The sequence below is a fragment of the Symsagittifera roscoffensis genome, chromosome 7 (assembly GCF_963678635.1).
Source record: "Symsagittifera roscoffensis chromosome 7, txSymRosc1.1, whole genome shotgun sequence".
NCBI lineage: Eukaryota > Metazoa > Xenacoelomorpha > Acoela > Convolutidae > Symsagittifera > Symsagittifera roscoffensis.
Window position 1 is genome coordinate 47,249,176 of NC_087068.1, and position 25,618 is coordinate 47,274,793.

The 25,618-nt window shown below is 37.2% G+C and overlaps 1 protein-coding gene across 1 annotated transcript; it reads right to left on the minus strand.

The window, feature by feature from the left end:
* Window positions 1-667: 667 nt before the first annotated feature.
* LOC134852158 (endoplasmic reticulum transmembrane helix translocase-like) lies at window positions 668-25,411 on the minus strand. Its single transcript, XM_063868466.1, has 17 exons — window positions 25,390-25,411; window positions 19,296-19,635; window positions 18,512-19,023; window positions 18,289-18,361; window positions 14,368-14,517; window positions 13,676-13,901; window positions 12,828-13,147; window positions 11,879-12,310; window positions 11,470-11,707; window positions 10,823-11,016; window positions 9,894-10,467; window positions 9,094-9,276; window positions 4,714-4,754; window positions 4,277-4,477; window positions 3,330-3,790; window positions 2,709-2,964; window positions 668-1,050 (listed from the first exon to the last, which is right to left on the minus strand). Exons 2-17 carry the CDS (start codon window positions 19,545-19,547, stop codon window positions 940-942), a joined length of 4,224 nt encoding a protein of 1,407 aa, XP_063724536.1. The 5' UTR covers window positions 19,548-19,635; window positions 25,390-25,411; the 3' UTR covers window positions 668-939.
* Between the last annotated feature and the right edge of the window lie 207 nt (window positions 25,412-25,618).

A 25,618-nucleotide genomic window follows, 5' to 3' on the forward strand; every position in this document is an offset into this window, starting at 1 on the left:
CTATGAAATGTCCAATGCCACATATCGTGATTAAGATTATAGGGTAATTGTCACCATATGAGCACTTTTGTTTGCGAGTTAAGTTGGAAAAAAGAAGAGTCCTACTAATAAACCACGCCCGCTATATCGCTAGTGTAAACACACTTTTCTGAGAGTTAGGTTCAAACAAGTAAAATCGTTGTGATCAGCAATTGTGTAAAAATTTGCAACCTAGCTTCGTTCCTGCCACACTGATAAACAATTAATCATATTACGCCACAAAAATGCATTTTAATAATCAGATTTGAAGAAAACGGAATATTTATGCTCGGTGTGGTTTTTTTTTATTCAGTTAATTTACGCCGAACGAAATAGTAGTTTTCAACAAAATATTTTTTACCATATTGAAGATATTGAACTCCTGAGATTAAATACAAAAAGATATTTTACCTCCGCTTATTTTTTGTCAAGTTCTGGGGGTTTGAAAATCTATTTAATCTAAATCAGGTATCAATTGAAAAAAAAATCCGGATATTTTTGTTCCGACAGTTTTTTAAGAAAATGACGGAATATTTGTGCTCGGGGTGGTTTTCTTTCTCCAGACAAGTTTCACTTTTTAACTACATTGTTCCGCCACGAAAATGCATATTAATTCAACTATTGTTGTATTCATAACACTGGTAAAAAATACGGCATTCAAAGCGATTAATTTGTAGGTAAACTTTAAAGCATAAATGGAAATTTATTTATCGCCAGGTAATATAATTGGAAACCACATTAAACATATTGGAATATTCATTAAAAACAGTTCGCATAACAAGCATTCAAACTTCTTGTCACCATATAATAAATTTAATTTATTTTCGAAGTACAGAATTGGTTATCTCTTTTCGGCTACATGGTCGCTTCATTCAGTCAGCTTGGTTTCTGTGAACTCTTTCGATCTAATTTAGTTTTTAGCTAAGGGACTTGTTTGAGACTTCCCCGCCCAAAAATGAATCTGAGAGCTCTGTCCACAATCCAGCACCCGACTGCATCTACGACTATCACCATCACTATTGAATCGCGAAGCTAGAAAAAAATGAATGAAATGTTCTAAATGCGGGTTCCAACTTTTCACCCCATGTCTCATTATTTCAGCCTCCTTTGCTAACAGTACTAAAGCAGAATCTTTTTCAAATACCTTAAGATAATCAGATCAATATCAATTTGTCTTTTCATTTTACGAAACAATTAATGGAAATAAGAAATCTGCCACCAATAAACGCTTTGTATGTTTTTGGCAGTACATTTGATTTAAATCTGAATACCACAGACGCAATTTCTGGACTGAAAACTCGTTAAAATAAAGTTTGATTGAAATTTTGTAATTGACCAATGACAGCCACACTTTTCAAATACCATGTAGATCTGAGATTCGTTGATTTTATCTAAATCAGGTATCAATTGAAAAAAAATCAGTATCTGTGTTCCGACAATTTTTGAAGAAAATGACGGAATAATTGTGCTCGGGGTGGTTTTCTTTCTCCAGAAAAGTTTCACTTTTTAGCTAGCCATTTTTGACGGATATTTTTAAATATCAGATGAAAGTTATTGTTGTCCTGAGCTCAAACTTTAAGATATTTCACCTGTGATTATTTATTGGAAAGTAATGGGAGCTTAAAGGAAGCAAAGTTGGCCAATTTGGGATAATTAAAGCGCGATATATTTCGTTCTGTTGAAGCGTAAGCGGAAATTAATCCTTCTTTGGTCCAAATTGAATTGAGGCAAGCTATTTGCTCCATTTAACACTTAAGAATATTCAAAATCAAAAACTTTGTACTTCACATGATTTTGATTTTTTTCGAAAAATTCATCTATTTTTCTAAAAGCTAAAACTACTACATATACCTTAAAATACAGTCAGAACATTCGGGGCTTCGTCCTGATCCGAATAGTATTGTTTCGCACTATTAGGCGACGATTGCAAGTAGGGATTAATTGTTCCGACTTCCGAGAAAACGGAATATTTATGCTCGGTGTGGTTTTTTTATTCAGTCAATTTTCGCCGATCGAAATAGTAATTTTCAACAAAACATTTTTTTCTACCATATTGAAGGTATCGAACTCCTGAGATCAAATACAAAAAAAATATATTCTACCTCCGATTATTTTTTGTTAAGTTCTGGTGGTTTGAAAATTGCCAAATTGGCCATGTTCTGGACCTTCAATATGCGCGCTTTGAAGAATTTATTCATATTGCTGAGAACGTAACGCGAATTATTCATGCGTGGCAAATTATCCCGCATAAATTGAACTGAGGCTAGCTAATCGGTCGTATTAGTTTTGTACGACTCAAAATTTCACACTTTGATATTGTCCAAAATTTATGCGTTTTCAATAATTTCGTTTCCCAATAACGATTCGATATGAATTAAGGGACAGTCGGAACATTCAGGGCTTTGCCCTGATATACGAGCAGTCTTGTTGTCTTCTAAAATTGCAAGATTCTCGTCTTATTGCGTCTTAATGCTTATGCGATTCAATAATTATCTTCAAATTTTGTCCACAATAGCTAAAACTACCAAATGAGTAGAACTGAGCATTGCTTTGGAGCTTTTAGGCGGCAATTTTGAGTTAGTAATAACTGTCTTCCAAACGTAGCATAGCCTTATTGGTTCTATCTGCTTAAAGCGACTCCAGCATCTGGTTCAAGATTAAAGCGCAGTTGTTAAAATTGTCTCACATACCTGATCTGAGAAGGGAACTAGTTGAAACCACTCTGTCAATTCTGGCATCATGTTAGCAGCTAGTAGCAATACTACTCCGAATGTAGTCAACAAGGAGACTCTCAATGGTTTGTGTGACCATAGGGACTGCATGAATGGCTCCCCTCTATAGTTCACAGCGAAAGTGGACACTTGCATTCCCATGTCCACTAGGTACACTACACTGTTCAGTGTGTTCGGTTCGAACTCTTTTTCTAGGTCCACAAATTCGCCCTCACTATAAACAAACATAAATAACATAACGTAAAATTCCTATAGTTTTGTTTTCTTTGACAAAAATTGAACACAAAAATTGAACAGACAGAAATACTAAGTCGCACATGGCAAAAATTTCACAATTTCGTTTGAAACAAATTCAACGTGTTCAGTAGATTTGCGAAATGTTCTTGGTTACTGTTTCCTTTACTTAATTTATTGTTCTAAGATGTTTCTACGCAAGGGATAGTTTGTCCTTTTACCATGATGAAACGCTAGATGATTATCATCTGTCAGACTCAGGTCCTCGAAAAAAAAGACATTTGCATCTAAATAATTAGGCGCAATGTAAGAATAACTAGTGAACAAAAAAAAACAGGAACTAACGCGAGGGGCGGCTGTTCTGATTTCACAGCTTTCACTACAAAAAGCAAGCTCGAAAAATGGATGCAAAACTGGGCGAACACTGTCATTATGGTGTAGAAATTAAATATATTCGGCAATGGTCTCTCTTTCGACAACACTTTCAGGGGCTGAGATCTTGACACAAACAGAAAACACCCCGCAAGTAGCAGTCCCTGTAACGTCGCTTGGGTATCTGAGAACTTCACGCCGTCTAGGTACAGCACACTTTGACCATAAGCGAAGATCAGAGAATTCAAGGCCAGGATCTTAAACATCTGAAGTGTCGTAACTAGCGTGCATCTGCCTTGTTTCATAATGTGACAGACGCTTTCAATTGAAGAGGCTTTGGAGGTGAAGGGTGAAGCGATCGACGCGTCGCCCAGTTTGACAATCGTAGGTCCTTCCGCTTCCTCGAGATCTTTCATCAGTTTTTGAGCTAAGGGCTATAACAAAAAAAATAATCACCATTGAAGTTATTGTTGAAATTGATGCAGTGAGTTAGTATATATATCGTGACACAGAAGAATTACGCAACACATACAAGACTCTCGTCGGATTTTTTTCGGATTTAATTATTCGGATATTTGAAATTCGGATTTTTTGACACATTCTTCTAACCTTTTAATCTATCTTTCAATGTTATATCCTCAAAAGAATCGACAGAAACTTTGAATAACAACATTGATTGATTGATAGAAGTTTTCATGGACTAGCAATAACTCACCGATTTCTTCAACTGAAATCAAAACTCATTTGATGAGACGAAAAAATTTAGCCACCTTTCAAATTATACTTGTTACTGGAAAAACACACCCAAAAATTAAAAAAAAATCACATCATTCATTAACACTTAAGAACTTTTTGATCCTTAAATTTATGTATGAAAGTAAATTTTGCTGATAAAACTAATAAAATATTTATAAGCCTACAGATTTTTTCATGATTTCATCTGCTCTCGCTTGTGCTCTGGCATGTTGGGCTGCTCTGCTATTTGCACTAGGCGCCACAGCTCCTCCTCGAGACTTGATGGCGAAAGGAGTAGGCGAAGAAGCGCTGTGTTGTCCTATTGAGGCGGTGCCATTTTGAGAAGAAGCTGCAAGTGACATGTCCATGAGCGGGTTGTTTGACTTCTAAAAAAGCATGTCTACTTTAAGGGGTAGTTGAGAAATGGTTAAGTCTTCGCTGGATCATGCTCGGTTTTAAAGTCTAAGCTCGTTTTCATCAACCTTAGATTATCGAAGACGATGTACGACCCAACTCAACAAAACAGTAAGAACTGTGTAGTGGTAAATAAGTGACTAATTTAGTATTTTTCAATTTAAGGTCTTGATTTTTTTCGATAACTTTCAATTTTTAATTCTCTTACCTTGGCAGGAAGCTTGAGAGGCTTGGACAACAGTGCTACTCCTAAAACACACAGAACGGTTTACACCAACAAATCGGGAAAATATACTCTTCAATTCTGTCGTTGAAAAACCCGTTACAATCAGGCTTCTCCGATAAGCTTCATATCAAGACCAGAAAACATGTTAGAGTAGGATCATCGGATAAATCATTTTGTTGAAAAACAAAGAAATCAAAACATAAAGAAATACACCAAAAAACGTTTAAAACACCACGAAAAAAAAATCTCATCACATCCAAAAAAAACAGAAACTTATTAAATAGCCTAATTGTTGTGATAAACCTAATTGTTGTGATACACCTAATTGTTATCACACAAAGCCTAATTGTTGTGATAAACTTATTAAATAGTTTCAGGGATGAGCCAGCGAGGCATGGTGTTGTAAGCAATATTTACATCAGAAATCTCGTGAAATTCAAAAATTCAAATGATGGAAGATTGGAGAAACTGCCAAAACCCAATCCCCAGTAATGGTCAGTGCAGCGTGTGTGATGACTCAGGCGACGCATCACCGTGGTTATCTTGTGTTCTTTGCAATAGACGGGCACATATGGAATGTCTTGGTCTTGGACCCGGCAGTGGAATAATCACAGGGAACATAGCATGGTCTTGTACAAGTTGTGGGCCTCTCACGAAGCTAAGTACCCTTTTATCTTGCTTTAATGAAATGGAAAAGAAACTAGCTAATGTGATGAAACTCAGCGACAAAGTTAATAGGATGGATAAAGAAATCCATTATATGAAAACTAACGCGGGAAGAGAATCCCGTAATTACAGCCAAGTTGCTGCTGGTAATGCACAAACCCATGTAAATTATGATGACCAGATCACAATTCAGAAGCCTGATTTTTCGTTTATCAAAGGCATGCATCTCAGAAATGACAGTGTATCGTCGAACAGTTCTAGTCGAAAAAAGCGAACCCGAGTGGAAACGCCCGAAAAAAAGCCAGCGGCAATTATTGGAACGTCTGACTCACAAACATTTTTAGGGGTATCAAAACCACCACCTAGAAGACACATTTATGTTGGTCGTATTAGCAAAGATTATACCGCAGATGATGTTATTAAATGGTGCAATGAAAAAGATGCGCCACTGCCACATATCAGGGAAGTTTCAATAGAAAACGGCTCTTTCAGAAGTTTTCACTGCGTTTTCTCCGGAGATTGTTGTGAAAAAATCGAAAATTCTGCTTTCTGGCCGAAAAATGTTGTGGTCAAAAGATTTTTCTTAAACGATAATGCTAAGACATGGTTGAAGTCTCTATCAAACAAGCCTTGACTATCAAAAGCTTTGAAGACTTCAATTTCCATTAGCTTATTGAATGCGCGCTCGGTCAGAAATAAAACATCAGATATTGCTTCAATACTTCTATCAAATGATTTTGATTTATTTTTTCTTACGGAAACGTGGCTGAAACATGATAGCAATGAAAATTATTTACTACGTCAGTGTTGTTCTAATTTGGAAATTTATGACACTTTTAGCCAGCCAAGAAATTACTCTAATGGAGGTGGAATAGCATTGATTTGTAGATGCGACTTCAAAGTCAACCAGTTATCATCGCTGAATCAAGCAGAGATAGAGCTAAAAGTTCTCGAAATATCCTTTCCGACCTGTCGTATATTATTCATCATCTGCTATAGGCCTCCATGTGGAGATTTTTTGATTTTTAAAGAACAATTATACAACATGATTTACGAATTTTCCACTGATTATGATTTATGTGTGATATTGGGTGATTTCAACGTACACTTCTTTAATAATAAAGACAATCGTTATTTACTCCTCCAAGATGTCTTTCAAGAGTTTGGTCTGAAACAAATTATAAACGAACCAACACATTGCTCTGGAAATATTTTAGACTTAGTAGCTATTACAGATGAAATAAAAATATCGCAATTAAACGTGATCCCTTTCGAAGTTTCTCATCATGTTATATCTTTTCTACTACCAATAAGTGTTTCAATGGCAGAACGAATTTTAAAACCTTACAGAAAATGGGACAATATTGATCTTATAGAATTAGCTGGAGAAATAGAAAGTAACTTACTGATCAATCAAATCAGTTTCGAAGAAGACAACACAGCCATGAAGGATTTCTCTGACATAGTAGCTGAAGTTACAATTGATATTAACCCAACTAAATTGCGGCTTTTTAGAAAACGTAACTGCAAATTTTTTGACCATGACTTGCAAACGATGAAGCAAAAGCGCCGTAAGTTTGAACGAATCTTCAATAAAGTTCCTTCACTGGAAAATAGATTGACTCTGAAGAATGCCAATCTGGATTGTCGCAAGTTATTTAAAGAGAAACAGTTTGATTACTACAATAGGGAAGTAAATCGTATCAAATCACAACCAAAGAGCTCATACAGTTCTTTCAATGAAGTTTTAGGAATTGATACGAGATCAGTGCTACCCAATAATTGTTCTTTATCAGATCTGAGAGATAAATTTAATACTTTCTTTATTGAGAAAATTGAGAGCGTCATTGCTTCATTGAAACCACATAACTTTTATTACCGTGACTCAAATGAAACATTAGCCAGAGACAAAGTGAAATTTAGTTCGTTCAATAAAGTTACTTGTGATGATATTTATAAAGCAATTGCATCCATGTCCAATGCTACCAGCCCCTGCGATTCTATGCCAACTGAGATTATGAAGAAAATTCAAAAAAGCTGGGTGCCAACTTTTACTGGCATACTGAACAATTGTTTACAGAAAGGACATTTCCCAAATGTTTTCAAGTTAGGCATTATAAGTCCTTTTCTGAAGAAAGCAACACTTGATAGAAATCTGTTGTCTTCTTATAGACCTGTTACCCAATTATCTTTTTCATCCAAAATTTTTGAGAGAGTAATCTCGATTCAATTGCTGCATCTTTTAAACAAGCTTGATATTCTCGATCCTTATCAATCAGCGTATCGTAAAGGATATAGCACTGAATTAGCACTTTTGAACACCAGTAATGACATTCTTAACAAGCTTTCAAGCAAATGCCCCGTAATCTTAGTGGCTCTTGACTTAAGTGCTGCCTTTGACACGGTCTCTCATGATATTTTATTACGCCGTCTGGAAAATTACACTGGACTTGAAGGAGCAGCTCTTGAACTTTGTAAGTCTTATTTATGTGGTCGCTACCAGGCAGTTAAAATTAGTAGCTGGTTATCTTCGACTGAATCTGTGAAAAATGGAGTTCCCCAAGGATCCATATTAGGTCCTCTATTTTTTAGCATTTACCTTTTACCTCTACGGTCTCTCTTTTTATCTCTTGATTTGAATTATCAAATTTATGCGGATGATGGTTTAATTTACTTATCAGCCGCAGATTTAAATAGTTCAGTTGATCATCTGAATGCAAGTCTAGTCAAAATTACCAAATGGTTTGAAATGAATAATTTGAAAATAAATTCTGATAAAACAGAAGTTCTGTTTGTTGACAGGAAGGTTGCAAGAGAAATAAACATACGTGTTAATAATGAAATTGTCAAATCAGAAGACACACTTACAGTGCTTGGTTTTATTTTTGATTCCAAATTTAACTTACAACGACAAATCAATTCTGTTTGTAGCTCGGCCTATTACATTCTGCGGAAACTTTTTAGCATAAAAGCTTTCCTTTCTTTTGAGACCCGACATTTACTCTGTCAATCCCTTATACTTAGCCGCCTTGACTATTGCAATAGCCTATATTTTGGTTTACCCAATTACCTTTTGATGAAACTGCAGAAAATACAAAATTCAGCTGGACGATTTGTATTCCAACTCAAGAAAGGAACACCAACCAGCCCTTATCTACATGATCTACATTGGTTACCAGTCTCGAAGCGAATTGAGTTCAAATTACTGTGCATTGTTTTCAAAGTACTAAACAGAAACTATTTATGTCCAGCATTTTTAAGAGACATACTCAAATTAAAACAAAATAGCTATAGCTTGCGTGATGGTCCAAAATTGGTAGTACCCAGAGTTAATTCAAGTTTAGGTAGAAGATCTTTCAGCTATTGTGGAGCAAAACTTTGGAATTCACTGCCCCAGAAAATGCGAGAAGAAACGGACTTTCAGTTATTCAGAAAATCACTGAAGACACATTTATTCAGATCTCATTATTACACATCGGCCACGTACTAAGGAGACAGACAAAACAAACACCTTTGAGTACCAAAAAGGGTGTATAATCCAGCAATGATGATGATGATGATGATGATCGTAAACGCTCCCACACAAAACCAAAAATATAAACTTCGGCACATTAAAAATTCCCAAGTTATCTCAAAACAACAACAAAGAGGTAAACCTGGTTAAATATTATTTAATTGAGTGAAAGAAAAGCTTACCACAATGGGCGTGTTTAAGTGCTCCCACATCGTTGGTGCCATCTCCACACATGAGAGTGTGGTAGCCTAGTTGTTTCAACAGAGTCACTACATCCTCCTTCTGCTGTGGAGACACACGTGCAAACACATTCACTCTCGGGACCCATCTACTCAACAAATGGCCCACTGATGATTTACTATCGCCTGAAAAACATGATTATAGTTCACAATCTTAATACTATTTAAGCCAATGTTGAACAGTTTCTAGAGGAGATGCGCCAGAGGCCAAATAAGTAGCATAGCCGAAACAGAGTTGGAAAGAAGTCAATCAACTCAAAGGAAGCAAAAAGAGGGTTTAATTTTTAGTTTTCGCGAAAAAAAAATCGAAGAAAATAATCAACTTTGGTTTCAAAGGAAAAAATATCAAACTTTTTTGAGTTTCCAAAAAATTATTCGATTGACACTTGAGAAAACTGGGTCAAGAAGAATTTTTTTTTAATCCGTTGAAAATTCTATTAACTAAGAGTTATTTTTGAAACCAGAAGTAACTCGCGCCGTTGTCACTTTTTTGGAATGCGTGAATTGCCTTCATTTTAGCAAATAAATTTGAATTAGACTTAAAACGAACTCAAAAGTCAAACTGCGAAAAACTAAAAGCAAACAAAAGACACTAGACCAAAATAAGTGATAAATCAATTAGTTAGTAATTGACAGTAACAATTTCATACAAGATAAATAACAAAACAGCCAAAAAATTTCAATAAGAAAACCTTATTTCAGGTAGTTTTTTTTCTCAACAAACAAAAAAAAGAATCTCAAACCTGCACTGAGATCCTGTAGAAACTGCAATCCAGTCCCAGTCAAGCAGAAACTGTACTTTTTCCACCAATTTCGGCCTCCACTCTTAATAGCATTTCTCTCCTCTTTTTCCAAAGGCAACATGTGTTTCCCATCGATCGAAGTCCACGCCCACTTATCACCTTCCAGTTTCGATTCCAGGGATCCACTTTTCTCGTATTCCGGAGATCCGTTTCGTTTATTTTCTACCGCTCTTAGAACCATTATTTTGCTGTTATCCTTTTTAGCCGGATCTACAATCTTCAACTCTTTCGCTACATGACAAGCAGTTAGCTCATTGTCACCAGTAATCATTGCTACATGATGAGAAGATTCTAGAATATCTTTCATCACAGATTTACTGTCCGATTTCAGAGGACAAGATACCACGAGGAATCCACCGAATTCAAGTTTCGATTCCAAATCGGATCTCGTGAGTTGTTTTGCAGATGAAATCGGAGTGTTTTGAATGTATTTGTAGCCAACTGCCAGAACTCTCGACCCACTTAGAGTCATGTCATGATAGACTTGGTCGTAATAGTCGGGTGCAGATTCGAACTGAAAAAAAAATCGCTTTGCTAAGTTATGTATATCTGTGATTTCTTGTGTTTATCTGATATGTTTAGAGAAATAAGTACTTCTACTTTATTAGCGTATAATAATTAAATTTTCACAGCTTTCGCTAGTTTTAAATCCCTAAATATAGAAAGCAACTACTCTCTAAAGGCGACTTCCCTCATGATGGAGTCACATTATGATTGAAGGTTGTTTTCAGTTGATTTTAGCCAATCAGACTCGAGGAAAAAAAACTTTTGCGAGAAACAAAACACTCATATACCAAATTTCTTCCCCATTTTAAGCGGTTTGAATAACAAAATTATCTTGAGATGCAAATGAAACAAAAAAACTCTACCATGTTCTTGAGAGTTTCAGGTGCTCCTTTCACCGCAGCCAGCAGCATAGTCTCGCCAGTGTAGGGCGATGTCTGGGCGGCCAGAGTGGTCATCCTCTTCAGTTTGGAGGTGAAGTGGAATCGGGTCACTATCTGCCATGGCCTCATATCCTTGTCCTTAGAAGAGGCACCGGTCGGAGGAGACACAACGTCATCTGAAACATCGCCACGCCATAGTCACCAACGCAGGCTGTATTTATGACATTTGAAATCTTACTTGGATACAAGGGGGCGGATCTTACAATCTACCGCCCGCATTGGAAGAGAAACTTTTTCACTGCTGTAATCAATCGTGAAACCATGATTGCCTTAGCATGAAATATACAAATCAATCCGAAAAAAAACTTTTTACGTCCTTTTTAAGTGATCGTGTTTCAAGATACAAACTAGAAAAGCTAATTATTTCATAGTATTTAAGATTATATCAACAGTTACATTCATACATTTTCAAATTTTTTATTTAAACTGAAATTCCAATTTAATTCTCTTTCATCTCAATGAAATTAAAACACATTTTTAAGACGTTGTTTCAAGTATTTGTTCACTTTTTTGATATCATTTGCACTTGTTTGGAAAAACAAATTGTTTCTTCCGTATTCTTTTCTTACTTTTGGACAATGTATACTGTATTGCACTGAATGTCACTTTCTCCAGGGGGTCTCCTATCAACGTGCTGCTCGAGTCCTTGCCACCCGACTTCCCCCCACTCCCCGAAGCACCATCTGAAGTCGAAGACGAGGCCGCTGATACTGCTGATGATGAAGTCATGTGGCCCAGACTGTGACAGGTGGCTAGTGCTTCCAGGGTAGCTTTTGGCACTTCCGAAATTGGAGTTACAGAACTCTCCTAAAACCATGACATGGCAAATAAGTCAGATTGAAAATCTAAATTGAAACAGGCACCACATTCAAAATAGTTAAAATGTTCTCATCTGAGATATGCATGAGCAAGAAATGCACGAATCAGCGTTTGTACAATTCAATCTCCTAATTTAGTCTGATTTAACTGAGTACTTACATCGCGAGTCGAAGGATCGTTATCGTCATTCCTGTGACTGCCTTCTTTTAAACCAGCCACGCCTTCCACTATAAACGTATCAGACGTCAAAGTTCCCGTTTTATCAAAGCAGCAGAAATCAATCTTCCCTGCAAACGGGATCCTAAAAGGCTCTGTGCAAAATATGGCCACTTTTGCCAATGCTATCATCGAGTTATTAACAGCCAGAGACAACTCAATCGGCAACTCTGGCGGAACTACTGATGTTATGATTAGAGTACATTCCAATAGGAGTTTGTATCGACTTCTGGCGGGGTTTTTGGTGCCCTGGATCCATACGTAGCTGGATGCTGATACTGCGAAGATGAGGAGAAAGAGGATGAAGAAGAAGGTCTCTAAGTTGTTGGCTGTGATTCTTTTCACTCCAAACAGAATTGTTCTGAGAAGTTTACCCTTTAAACATATATTACAATGAAACCGAGAGTAACATTTGGGGTAAGAATTACAAAATAAGTTAGCATCCTTGTCTTTTAATAGACAAAATTTACAGATGCATCCTCGATCCTACTACATAATTTGAATCAAAATTGCTTAGCGGTGCATATTAAATACTCGATTATGATTGGCTCAAAATTCCAACTTGAAACCAAGTTAACACCTCACCACCGAAAAAGCTTTGGGAGTAACCAAAAATTGAATTGTTTAAGACTACTTAAGATGGAGTTAAGGGATGAGCAGCCTAGTCTCCTTCGAACATTTTGGATACAGAAACCACCAAATGAGGTTTAATTCAATATTTTCGCTGGTCGAGGGCTTGGCGCTATAATCAGCTTAGTACTCCAAATAACATTTGCCTCTTATAACGCCTTTGTCCGAACTCCTAAAATTTCCATCCTATAATTTACGATCCAGCAAGGTCCCATCCTTTCATTAACACTCAGAAGCCAATGACTACATAGCTCATTCATACCTGAGATGTATTGAAACCAGTCCTCAACACGAAGCACATACATCCGTGATCTGGAGGTGCCTTAATACTGGCCAGTCCTCCGTACAGGGCAGACGACGAAATATTATCACTGCCACTCCCTGCCGATGAAGACTTCGAACTGAAACTACTCTGAAGCACTTTGGTTCCCCCGTATATTACATGTAGTTTTCCATGTGCGGCAAGGTTGAAGTGAGATTCGTCGGTTGCGATCGAGTTCGAATCGGACGATGAAGACGAAGATTGTTTGAGACTGAGTAGCTGGTCGCTGATTGGTTCTTTCATCTGAGGAACTGACTCGCCTAGAAAAGAGAAGAGAAAAATTTAGCCCCTCGCCGAAAGTTGACTTTCAAAAGCAAAAACTCGGAAAAATAACAGGCTATGACAAAAATTAAGCTTGTTTGTTAGCAAAACTGTGAATCCTGCGTAGCTATAACCAGGGGCAGATTTAGGGGGAAGTGGTCAAGAGCCCCATAGTCTCCCTTTTTAACACTGAGGCGATATCTGAGCTTCACACAATTGCAAGATAAAATGCTATGATTCATACGAAAAAAAAATTAATAACATTATTTTTTTGAAGAAATCGTCGGCTAAAAAATCAAGACCAGGATTCAGGCTACATAAACCCTTGAATTTCTTTCTCATAACTAATTTTGAAAATTGATAATTTGGGTGTTTTTGGAGAGTTCGAGAAAAATTTTTCAAAATTCCTTGCTAAGTCCTATATCAGGCCCAAATTTAAGCATTAGCTCCGTGAAGCCATTCTAGTCTAAACCACAGTAAATACCAACAAAAACGACTTGTAATTTTAGTTTGGACATCAAACTAACCAGTCAACATCGCCTCATCTACAATACATTGGCCTCTGAGTAGCAGCAGATCACACGATACTGAACCTCCACTTGAAGCGGCAGCGATAGTTGGTTTCCTGCACCCCATTCCTGAGGATGGAGCACTAGTCGAATTGATTGCGCTATTGGACACTGATATTATGTCCCCTGATACTATTTCATTGCTGAGCACTATGTCCCATTTCTTGTTGCGGTAGACATACACCTGCAACACAAACTCTGCAGTTCAATTCAGATAGACTCACTTACACAATTTGAAATCAATTAACCAAAATTTTTACCGACCAATTTGGCATTTTTTCAGGGCAGAAAAAAATAAGTACAGAATACCTTTAGGTATTTCTTTACCAATAAGTAAAGAATCCTATAATGTCCATTTTAGCACATAAAATCTGCAAGTCACGCAGGAAAAAACATGGTGATATTAGTAATATAATTTAATAGATGTACGTTTAGATTATGGATACCTCCCAATTCATGTATTTATATTCAGCAAAACAAAAACGTGGAACTTTTGAGATTCGCGCCTTTTTGACGAATAAATAGGCTAAACTTTACTACTCAAATGAGTATACGTAACTTCAACAAAACCGATTGGAGGGAGGGGTCATGTGGGAAATCTGAGAATTATTTCGATGGATTTAAAAAAATTATTGGTAGTGGGGTGTTACATTTGTGGGTTTGTTGCCCATGTCTCTGATGGTGGACATGTTTTTGATCTGCTGCTGGACTAGAGTGGCCTCGAATATGACTAGCATGAAGAGAGTGAAGAGGGAGTAGTAGACTGCCTCGTCCAGACACCACAGACCCACACAGAACACCTACAGAACAAAAAAAAACAGATGGAATATGAGCCGTTTCTCGCACAAAATTTTTGACGGGGAAGGGCCGTTTTTTACTTACATTTATTTAGCTCGGCAGTTTCATATTTTTTTTTGCTCCGCCGAAACCATAGAACAACCTTCCTGCGGCATAAATTTGCGATCACATCGAAATAGTTTCATATCGAAATAGAACATGAGCGCGCGGGATTCTTTTGACGGACGGGGTTGATCGCTTTTTGAAAGTTCTCTCAATGTTTTTAGTTCAGCCATTTCAAAATTTTTCAGGTCCATCGAAACCCTAGAATGACCTGCCTGTGGCAAAAACTCTTAATCAGACACAGAGGCGGAGCGGAGTTTCGCACCACTTGCGATACGTCGAAAAAACAGAACGGCAGCTAGCCGAAAAAAAGGACAAAAGCCACTGATTCGAAAAACTGAAAAACCTATCGATTTTTTAAATTTGTCACAAAAGTGGTTGATTTTGACGAAAAAAACGGTAACAGAGCAGACAACACTTGGGTAGACGACAAATGACCAGAAAAAATTTGATGTAAAAATTTTGAGCTATAAAATTGTTAACTCCCATGTACCACACCTTCAAAACAAAAATGCAATTAAAAATATCTTGGCACTTCATAAGACGAATTATGAGACAAATATACAGATATAGTATCAGCCGAAACAATTTAAGACGAAGAAAACAAAAGTGACACAGAGGCGAAGCTGCGCTTTGCAAAAACTAGCGAAAACACGACAAAGCAGCTCTAGGGTTCTAAAAAGCAACAATACGCCACTAATTAGTAAAAATTCGGCGACTTCTCGGACACAAACCTACGACCTACTGCAATCTGGAATCTCACGCACTAACTACTCAGCCACAGACGCTTAGTCGATCACAAACACTAGCCACAAATAAAGCCGAGAACAGATGCTATTAAAAGTCCAATGCTACAGATCGTGATTATAGCATAGAGGCTCAGTTAGGTTAGAAAAAAGAGAAGGTTCATACTAAAACACTAGCAGCTCGCTAGCGTAAAAAAAAACAATCAGCAAAAAAATTGTTGTTTTGAAAGCAACGACAAAAACTCGAACAAAACGGCCATTTAAATTGCAGACATGTTCAAAAACCTGTTCGGGGATTCCATCAGAACAGATATGCAAACTGATTCAACTAACTTTGTTAAACCCGAAAAAAGTCCATATTCCGATTTGATAATGCTTGCTAACCGCAAGCTTAAAGATCCTGGTTGCAATTTTTTCCGACTGCCTCTGTACCCTTTGATACTACAATTTGTCAGCCTATATTTTGAAGTCAACTGCTGTCTGGTAGTTAGTACTAACGCATGCATATAAATCAGAGAGAATAAGGTCCAGTGAAAAACTCTGCATATAATGGGCCTCTAGCGCAAGCTCTCTCGGACTAGTTTTTTCTTGCCATGCTACTTTTCATGGTTTTTAGAGCTCAATTTTTACGTTTTCTGCTTCAGTTTCCGAAGCACAGCTTTGCCTGTGTTCATTTTCAGATTTTTTTTTGCAAGCAGCGATTGGGCAATTAAAAACAGGTGTCTTAACTGTTTTAGACGACTGGCTAAAACATGCATCCATTTTAATGTTCTAACGAAAAAAAAAATTGCATAATTAAAAAATTGCACCCGCTAAATTAAAGAGGGTTCAGTGAGTCTTTAATAAAGCAGGTAGCTCAAATTACGTTGCACTAAAATGTTCAATTCAATGAGCCAATTATATTGAAAAGTCTACTCGTAGTATAGAAATTGCCCAAGTCTGGTGTTCATAAATTGTTCATAAAAAATCTGTTAAAAACCTTTCAAAACACGTTTGTAAAAAATTTATTGCGTAAAACAATGCAAATAAAATGCGATTTTTTTCAGGAAAACATTAAAAGCGATGCATGTTTTAGACAGTCTTTTAAACAGTTTAAAATACCTCCGCTTTTTATTGCCCAGCCGTTGCTTGCGAAAAAAAATCTGAAAAAAAAACAAGGCGAAGGTGTCTTCGCAAACACAAGCGAGAAATGAAAATAAAAAATAAAACAAGAAAAAATTTTTAAAAGCCTTGAAAATGAAAACTTTTGCTGTCAAGGATTCGAACTAATCACCCGGAAAACGCAAGTACTCACATCTGCGACACATTCCCTCGAAAACTTACTAGCAACCAATAAAGCAGCTACACATGCTAATTAACTGCCAAAGCTCTGCAGCAAAAATCGCACCAAATATAAATAGTCACAAATTTTGCAATGGCATGCATACTTACTTTGCATGTAAGAAATTGGAAATGATGAAGCCAAATTACTTATAAAATATGCATTTCAAAAACAAAGCCAGATATATCGAGTAGGAAAAAATCTGAAATGGAGTTTTTATTCTCGTAGTTGTTTTTTTCCCAGTTCATTTGATGAACCAAAAATTCATCAACTATGTTAACTTATTGCTTATCGAGTAATCGAGTGTCAAAGCACATGCTATCAAACACCCGTAAAAGTGCCCTAAAAATGGCATCAAACTTTGCGAATCAGGTTGGTGAAAAAGTACTCGTACTATTACACTACGCTTGCTTGTATAAAAACAAGACATGCAAATACTTTTAAAAGTATTTGTATGTCTTGTTTTTATACAAGCAAGCGTAGTGTAATAGTACGAGTACTTTGATAGCACCCAATAACAGGGTTGTTGATCTCAAATTTTGTAAACTTTTTGTATATCTAAATTAAAATGACATAAAAAACGTCACATCTCAAAAATTAAAAGCAGTTGAGCAGTCGCAAGATTTGTAACTCCTGAGAGTACTCTCACATTACCCAACTACAGCGTTGGGAATCTCATATTTCGAGAAAACTTTTTGGTTTCTGATTTTGCGTGATAAACAAAAAAAAACTTAAAATCACGAAGACGAAAATGCATCCCCATTTTCTATGGTCGAACAATAAAAAAGACAACAGTAACCGGTTGTTGTGCCAGTAGAGCGGAAAACTCCGACCAAAACAATTTAAGCAGTCATAATTGGAGCCAAAACTCACAACCCCTAAGAGTACCCTGACAGAGCCTCACTAAAGAGATAGGAACTTCAATTTGGTGAAAACTTTGATATTTAAGTTCTCTGAACAATTTTAAAAAAAGATAAGCGTCAGATCTCGAAAACTAAAAGCAGTTGAGCAGTTGCATTTGAACGCAAGATTTGCAATTCTTGAGATTACTCTCACAGTAACCAACTACAGCGTTGACAATTTCAAATTTCCAGAAATTTCAAAATTAAGGTTTCTAAAAAACCAAACAAAAACGTCATATCTCGAAAACTGCAAGGATTTGAGCAGCCATATTTGGAAGCAGGATTCGCAACCCCTGAGATTATCCTGACAGCACCTAACTACAGGGTGGTTATTATCGAATTTTAAGAATTATTTTTTAAGCTCTCAGAAATTTTTTGAAAAAATGGTCTATATCGTAAACTATAAGGATTTGGGTATTCAGAATTGGAGGCCGAATTCGCATCTCCATTATTGAGTTGCTAATTTTAAACTCAGTGAATAAACACTGCATTCAAACTGGAAAATTGAAAAACATTTCTTAACCATTGCATTATACGATATTGCTTAAACGTGAAAAAAATTCTTCTTCTTCTTATTTAAACATGCAAAAAATAGTACGTTGAAAAAGCTTAAACAATGCGAGATAGTGAAGCCCGCATTTAAATATTTAATAGATAGATATTAACAATATTCCATTGCACATAGCATTCCATTGAACCAACCTGGAACACGAAAAAAGGCGCAGTGGCTCTCTCGGCCATTAAGGACTTGAATTTGGGTAGCACCATCTCCATACTGAAACAGAACAGGCGACTTCAATATACACTTAAATTTCTTTTTAAATTAAAAGTACAACAACCGGAAAACAAGTTAATTCATTTTTTTTAGTTGGAATTGTGATTTTTCGGAAACAAATTGCACTGAAACGTAACTGTGTTGACTTACTCATTTTTTCCATACTTGATCTGTGCATCTTTTAACTTCTCAACATTTTCATATCCCTTCCAGTTCGAATACGCTTTGAAACTCCAATCGACTGGAAATGAAACAGGTTCAAACTGTGCTTTACTTTCATCTTCGCATACTAGCACTGTCTTTTGAAACTCAATCCAGTGCATGTACTCATCAGATGTTCCGTTGTTATCATCCGAAGTTGGTTTGAGTCTCTTCTGAATTGGAACAAGCTCCTCGAATCCATTATTTGGAGTAGGTACAACCTTCACACATTCAGTTTGGCTCAACTTTTTAACACGATTGCACGTAACAATGCATCTTATGTGTACGCTCCAAACACAAGACAGGCATAGCAAAAGGTGTAAAATACCAAGCAAGGCGGCGCCCACAAGCCACAATTCTTCGGGAGAGAGGTTGGATATATCAGGCAGATCATTGGCCGCTTCGATTGCCAGTTTCTTTTCCTCTTCGCTCGTCAGATTCGGTTTAGATATCGAGGTAGCCTACAACAATACCACTTCAGAAAAGCTATTCTAAAAGTTATTAATTCACAAAAAATGATTTAAATAACACTAAAACTCCAACTAGGAATCTTTTTTTTGCGAAACGTGGTGAATTGCTGTCATTGTTGTTTAATCAAACTGAAACGGTTCCTTTGTTAGCCCCTATAGTTGCGAAAATGTTTGAAATTTACTTTTTTCAAAAATTCCTATGTTATACATAAATATTATATTTCATATTTCAAAAAGAAATGAACAGTTAACGCAAGACTCACTTGAGCTTCATCGCCAGTTCCAACAATTTCATCAGTTGAATTGAGTGATGAGTTCGAACTCACAAAAAAGTCTAAGCTCTTAAGTTTGGCAACACCATCGGGATTCAAGTGGAAATAATATGCAGCCCAAGCCAAATATAAAATAGCAAATGGCACGGCATAGAGATGAAGTAAGATATGTCTATGTCTATAAAGAGTTACACTTTGAACATCCTCGCTAATTCTGGACTTCACTCTACCTCTTGAAATCATTCTTCAATTATTTTCTCATCCGAAACCTCGTATCAAATAACATTCACAAATTTCAAGCTGATTAGGCTTTCGTCATTTGATAGAAAACCTGAAAACATACTTCAACATGTATGCTGCAACTGGCGATATAAAATATAATATAATATATTATCGAAACAAGTTCATTCAAAAATGAATGAAAAAGATCAAAGACAGTCTTTCCGTCATTCAACATTTGCTCGATAAACTTCGTTCCTATTTGAAATCATCGAACGGATTTATCAAGCAATATCTATCCTTTCAATTTTTTTTTCTTCTAATAATAGGTAATCAGAAGGACAAAAGTATCATAGAAACCGAGGTTACAGTCAGGAGTCCCTTCATCACGTATTCCAGTCAAAATCCTTGGAATTTTCTAGATATGGAAGTGATAATTATAAAAATATGTGAATTCAACATCTCAATGAGACAAAAAGTGGAGAAAAAAAAGAGTTTTTATTCAGTTCCACTTCCAATATCGGTACCGCTCATGGATCAAGTGTCAACCTGTAAATTTCCTTGACTTTTTGTTGGATTGTTCTGTGTTGTGAGAAACCGACACAAGTGTCAAGCAGCATATCTGAGCTAATCACACAACCGCAGTACTTGCAACTACATGTCTCATAGTCCGCAGATTCGTAACAGCGCTCTTTATGACATAAAACATGATGAAAACCGTTGCTGTAAAAAATACCTCTTTCCCTCCTGTGCGCAGGACTACAGTTTTAGCCTAATTGTTGTGATAAACTTATTAAATAGTTTTATATACGATGGTTAGAAAAGCTAAAGAAGAAGAAGGAGCAACACACTGGTTCAAATGTTCGATGGGTGACAGCTGTGGTGCGCGGGTTGAGGTTTGGATACCGAAGTTAGTGCCAAAGGACTTCCTTAAACTACCACTGTACTGCGGTTTTTGTGCCACCGAAAAACTAGACAGTCAGGAGAAAGCAATCGAACAGTTACAGAAGCAACTCCTAGCGTCTACCACCACTGTCGAAGTGCCTAAAAGCAACGCACCTTCATACAGCACAATATTACAAGGGGTTCGTAAGGAAGAGGCGGAGTCGAAACGGAAAGCGAAAAACGTCATTGTCTGGAGAGTCAAAAAGTCTGACGAACCGAAGGACAAAGAATTCATGCTGCAGCTGAGTGCAGACTTAGGAACAGATATTGACGTTACTAGTACAAAACGAATTGGTAAAGAGAACGAAAATGGAGAATAGTTGATACTTGTCTCTTTGACATCAGAGCTGCAAGCTCAAAACATCCTGAAACTGGTAAAAAAACTCAAGGAGTTCGAACATTACACAAATATTTACATCAATAAAGACTTGACAAAAAGCCAACAGCTTGAAACCAAAAAAATCAGAGATGACTTGAAAGCTGTGCGACGGGAAGATCCCGATGGGGTTTAATTTATCAAGCACAACCGAGTTACAAAGAAAAATTGACTATCGGCACTGCTTTGGAACGTGGAGGGACTGAAAACCTCACTTGAATTACAACCGAATGATTTTGTCACATCCCACGCCTTTTTACTGTTAACAGAGACTATGGACTTAAGGGACACAGAAATAACTGGTTTCACCTGTTATTCTTTGCCAGCAGTTTGTCATGATGTGGGAAGACCGTCAAGCGGTATCGCTATTGCGATCAGTAAAAACATTCAATCAAATAGCTGCATCATTTTTAAATCCCAACACGTTCTTATTGTGAAAGTCAAAAACTGCAAAATGAACTTTTTGGTATCGTATTTTCAACCTTGTACAAAACTAGAGGATATCATTTAGATGGACTATCCAGAATCGACAAGGAAGAGCTTACGATCATTGCAGGAGATTTTAACTGTCGCCTGGATCGGGGCGAAAGAGGCACTGACTTATTGGATATCTTATGGGAATTAGGGTTTGCTTGTCTCAATAGCTCCCAGGCACCAACATACTACTGCCATAATGGCTGCAGTGCCATTGATTTAGTGTTTACAAACAACCTACAACTAATTTCAGACAATGTGACTATCACAGAAAATTCTGCTACGAAGCACTGCACCGTTGGATTCAAAGTTCACACCGACGTTGAAAGAGCTGACAGTAAGACTGCTCATATCAGAAAAATCGATCTTGAAAAGCTAGAATACAAACTTAAAATCCTCAGCACGCCGTGTGTCGAGTCGTTGGATCGATGGTACGGAAACTTCATCTCGGCATTTAGAGAGTCAGTTCCATCTGCCAAGAAACGGATCTCGAAGTTCTGGTTCGACAGAAGCTGTTATTTGCTCCACGCAAAATTGAAAAAACAATGGGATCTCTGCAGAAGACAAAAAAATACAGAAAATCTTCGTGTGTTTGCATGTTAAAAAAAAGAATTCAAAAAATTATGCCAATCTAAGAAACAGTCTCATGAGAAAACGAAAGAGGAACTTACCCTCAGCGTAGCAGAGTCTGACAAATCTCAGTTTTGGACCATACTTAAGACCAGAAAACCACCGATCGCGTATTGCGTTGTCAGTTCTGACACCTGGTTCGATCACTTTGAAGTGATAATTATGAAAGAAGATGACAAGTGTTTAAGTCTTTTTCAATTAAAATCGATACGGGTTACGTTTCTTCAATAAGAACACGCAACTCGACACGAAAAAATATAACATACAAGTGTTAAAAATAAAAAATTTCGTCGAAAGTTATTTTGTCATTTATTTTTCTGAGTACGCAAGCGGCGTTCGCAATCTGTATTGCCAGGGAGATTCTCTGTTTTAAAAACCTGCCTGCTCTGCGTTCCGCAGTGCATTTGCTTAGGTTCTTAAAAAGCTTGCTCGAAAAAAATTCTGTGCTGGGGCCGGCCGCGCCCTGAATTTCAAAAGCTAGCGGTTGAAAAAGATATCCATCATTTAAAAGATCTTTATACTTATCAATTTTTTCGCTCTTCCGCTTCAGCGGCAGCCGTACCAGGGTTACAAACAGACCCGGCATTAATCCTACAAGGAGCAAAGGAGTCTACTACCGTTACATCCCACAAGAGCTGCATACCAACAGCCCATGGAACGAGCGTCAAACCGTCTGGTCGCTTCTTATTGGTCCTGTAGAGGTGTCGTGGTTCTAAAACAGACGGAATGTGAGTAGAAGAAAAACTCTGCTTTATAAGGGCATTCAGGTTTGAATGCCTAGAGAATCTCCCAGCATTTTTCAGGCAAGGAAGACCATGCCAACCATCCTCAGTAACGTCTTTTCAGCACACGCATTTGTGCCGTTCGCATATTTTTGAGCCTAATCGAAGTCCTATCGCAATTCTGAGTTGTTGATTTGACAATTTTAACCTTAAATTTTTGCACGGGATGACATTCAATCATTGGGAGCCAAATCAATCATGGAACGCGTTGAATCTTTTTACGTCCGTACGTTCGAGTCGTAAAATCAAGTCTGCAATTTCGCTGTCAAAAATTGGCTCCGTCCCATTTTTTTGGATTTCGTTTTCCGGAGCCATTTCAATTTTTCCAAGTTCAAACCACCGTTTAAGCGTATCGTTATAGGTTCCATCCACATACTCCAAACCAAAGATTTAGCTCAAGGCATCTTTTGCTTCTACTGCTGAGGCTAAGAAAGCGGGTAAAGCTAGTAGACGAGCGGAAAAAACGCCCAAGCCACCTTTGGCTGCCGGGAGAACTGCTTGTAAAAACTGGTTATCATCCATTTTCACGTTAGTGTCCTTGCATAACGAAACTCTTAGTATTTTGTCGTTGCGTTCCAAAAAATCATTTTGCAAAAAAATAGGAGTTTAGGCATGCTAAAGCAATTTTTCAGGAGGTAAAAACCATAACGGGCGTCTAGTTTGTCAATGACATCCGAGATTTTTTCAAGCTCCTTAATTTTTTTGTCGAGCAATTCTTTTCGCCGATTGGAGATCCTAAAATGAGGAGTTCTTCTTTTGGTTTTATTTTTATTTTAGGGCATATTTTTCGAAATAGTGATAAACTGAATTATACTGTGTACTAGTAGACGGTCCCAAAAAAAAAGTTCGCACTTCTCAGTGTTCAAGCTCAGGCCGTAAATTTAGTCCGATTTAAGAATGTTTTTAAGGTCCCGGATTACTACCTTATAGTCGTCCGCTAAATTTCCATCATCTAAGTACCAGATAATAATTTTCGACTCCAACGTTTGACTAGTGTATGAATTGTTTCCGCAAAAAGGGGTGGGGCTTCAGGATCACCTTGCTGAGTTCCGTCTTCTGACATTATGACAGAGCTTCTGTAAAAAAGGTAACTAGTTTTACCATACGCGCAATGGGTTTAATTATACAAGTCGGGGCGATTTGAATAAACATGATTCAGCAATGTTTCTCTATTTAGAGAGTTAAAGGCATTCTTAAAATCGTGTTTTAAAAGCACAGTGCAGTTTGGATTGTCGTCGCGTTCCATTAGGTTTCGAAACGAGTGCGCAGCTATTTTTGCTCCTCGGTTGGTACCGCATCCTACCTGTATGTTTCCGAAAAAAATTTGTCGCTCGGAGAGGGCCTTGCTTCCAGCGCATTTAGACGCGATACGTCTCAGCGTGTTGCCTATGGCAATCGGTCTCAACCCTCCGTCTATCTTTATGAGGGCGATAAGCTTTGGACCAAAAAAGAAAAGTCCTAGGGGTTCGGGTTTTTTGCCATCTCCAATGAGATTTATCAGCTTAGTAAGCGATTTCAGAAAATTAAGTCCACCACTGCCATTCGACTTACTAACAAGATCTTTAAAATTTTGAGGAAATATTTCATCAGGATGATGTTCGGAAAGGACATTATCGCTTTGTATAGGTCGAAATCGTTTATGAAAAAACTATCCAACTTTTCTGGATTTGGAGCTGCAAATTTGGCTCGCTGAGGGTGCTTAGACAACAATTTTTGATAGTTATCATTTGAAAAAGGAGCAATTTTGTCATCCGAAGCAGCAAGCCTTGTTCCTCCCTTTACATTTTCTTCATCGAGCTTACTACTTTTTAGCTTTATTCTCTGCTCGAGGTCACTCAGAGGCGGGCTTGAAACTTGGGGATGGGGTTTTGCAAGTGACACGTCATTTGCTTGAATTTTTTTATTTATCAAAGAGTTCATGCTTGTGGTCTGTTTGCGTCCACTTCTTTTCGGTTGCTCAAAAAAAAAACAAGAACGACATTTAAAAAATTAGCCATTTTGTAACATCTTCTACATTGTAGACGATGTCATTTATTTTGTCCGACAGACTTTCCGCCAAGGGAACACGCGAGTCTTTTGGTACTCTCTTGAGTACTCGGACATTTGAGATGGCTGTATTAACATAATTGTCTAGCACTAAATCATTACCTTTTGTTGCTTTATTAACAGATCTTACATCAACGCATTAGGGACACTGAAACCATTATGTTTTCTTAGAGTCGCTAACAGAAATATTTACGCAACTGATATGGTACCAACTAGAACAACAATCACATCTAATCCATTTATCAGTCCTGCAATCTTTGCTTGTACACTCTTTGTTGTTTTTCCTCATCTTGACGCAGCATAAAGGTAAAAAAAAGGATTTTGACTGGACTTGAGGGGACTGAACTAACCCATGATAAGCGGTTAGTGGGAATTTTATAAATCAGTAAAAAAAAAAATAAAAGACATTTAGATTAAATTTTAAAATCGAATTATAAAAATCAAAAACAAGGAACAATCTCACCCGAGCTCAGTAGGTCCAGCGGTGCACCACCAGACTCTTCGAGCCAGTTCCAGTTTCCCACCTCCCCACAGAAAGCCACTTGACAGACCTGTCTCCAAAATCCCTCAGAGGGCGCTCCACAAACATGCACAAACATCAAACATAACAAATCTATTTAATAAGTTTATCACAAAATTTAGGCTAAATTCAATTAGGTTGCCAATGAATTTAGTTGTCTTGGATGCTTTGCCTCCCTACTCTACAGTTTGACAAAAACAAAGTTCATGGAAAAATTTCGGATATAAATTCAGAATCTAAAATTCTTATGTATAATTTCAAAGGTGTACAAAATTAAGAAAAAAAGTTATATAAATTGTTTCGCTGTTGGATTAGCCTAATT

Excerpts from the sequence above, each read along its gene's own strand:
- LOC134852158 (XM_063868466.1), bottom strand. The coding sequence starts at position 19,547 with ATGATTTCAAGAGGTAGAGTGAAGTCCAGAATTAGCGAGGATGTTCAA. Across the intron at positions 4,755-9,093 it reads ACTTAAACACGCCCATTGTG|GAGTAGCACTGTTGTCCAAG; the intron begins GTAAGCTTTTCT and ends TGTGTGTTTTAG. Across the intron at positions 3,791-4,276 it reads ATGAAATCATGAAAAAATCT|CCCTTAGCTCAAAAACTGAT; the intron begins GTAGGCTTATAA and ends TTTTTGTTATAG.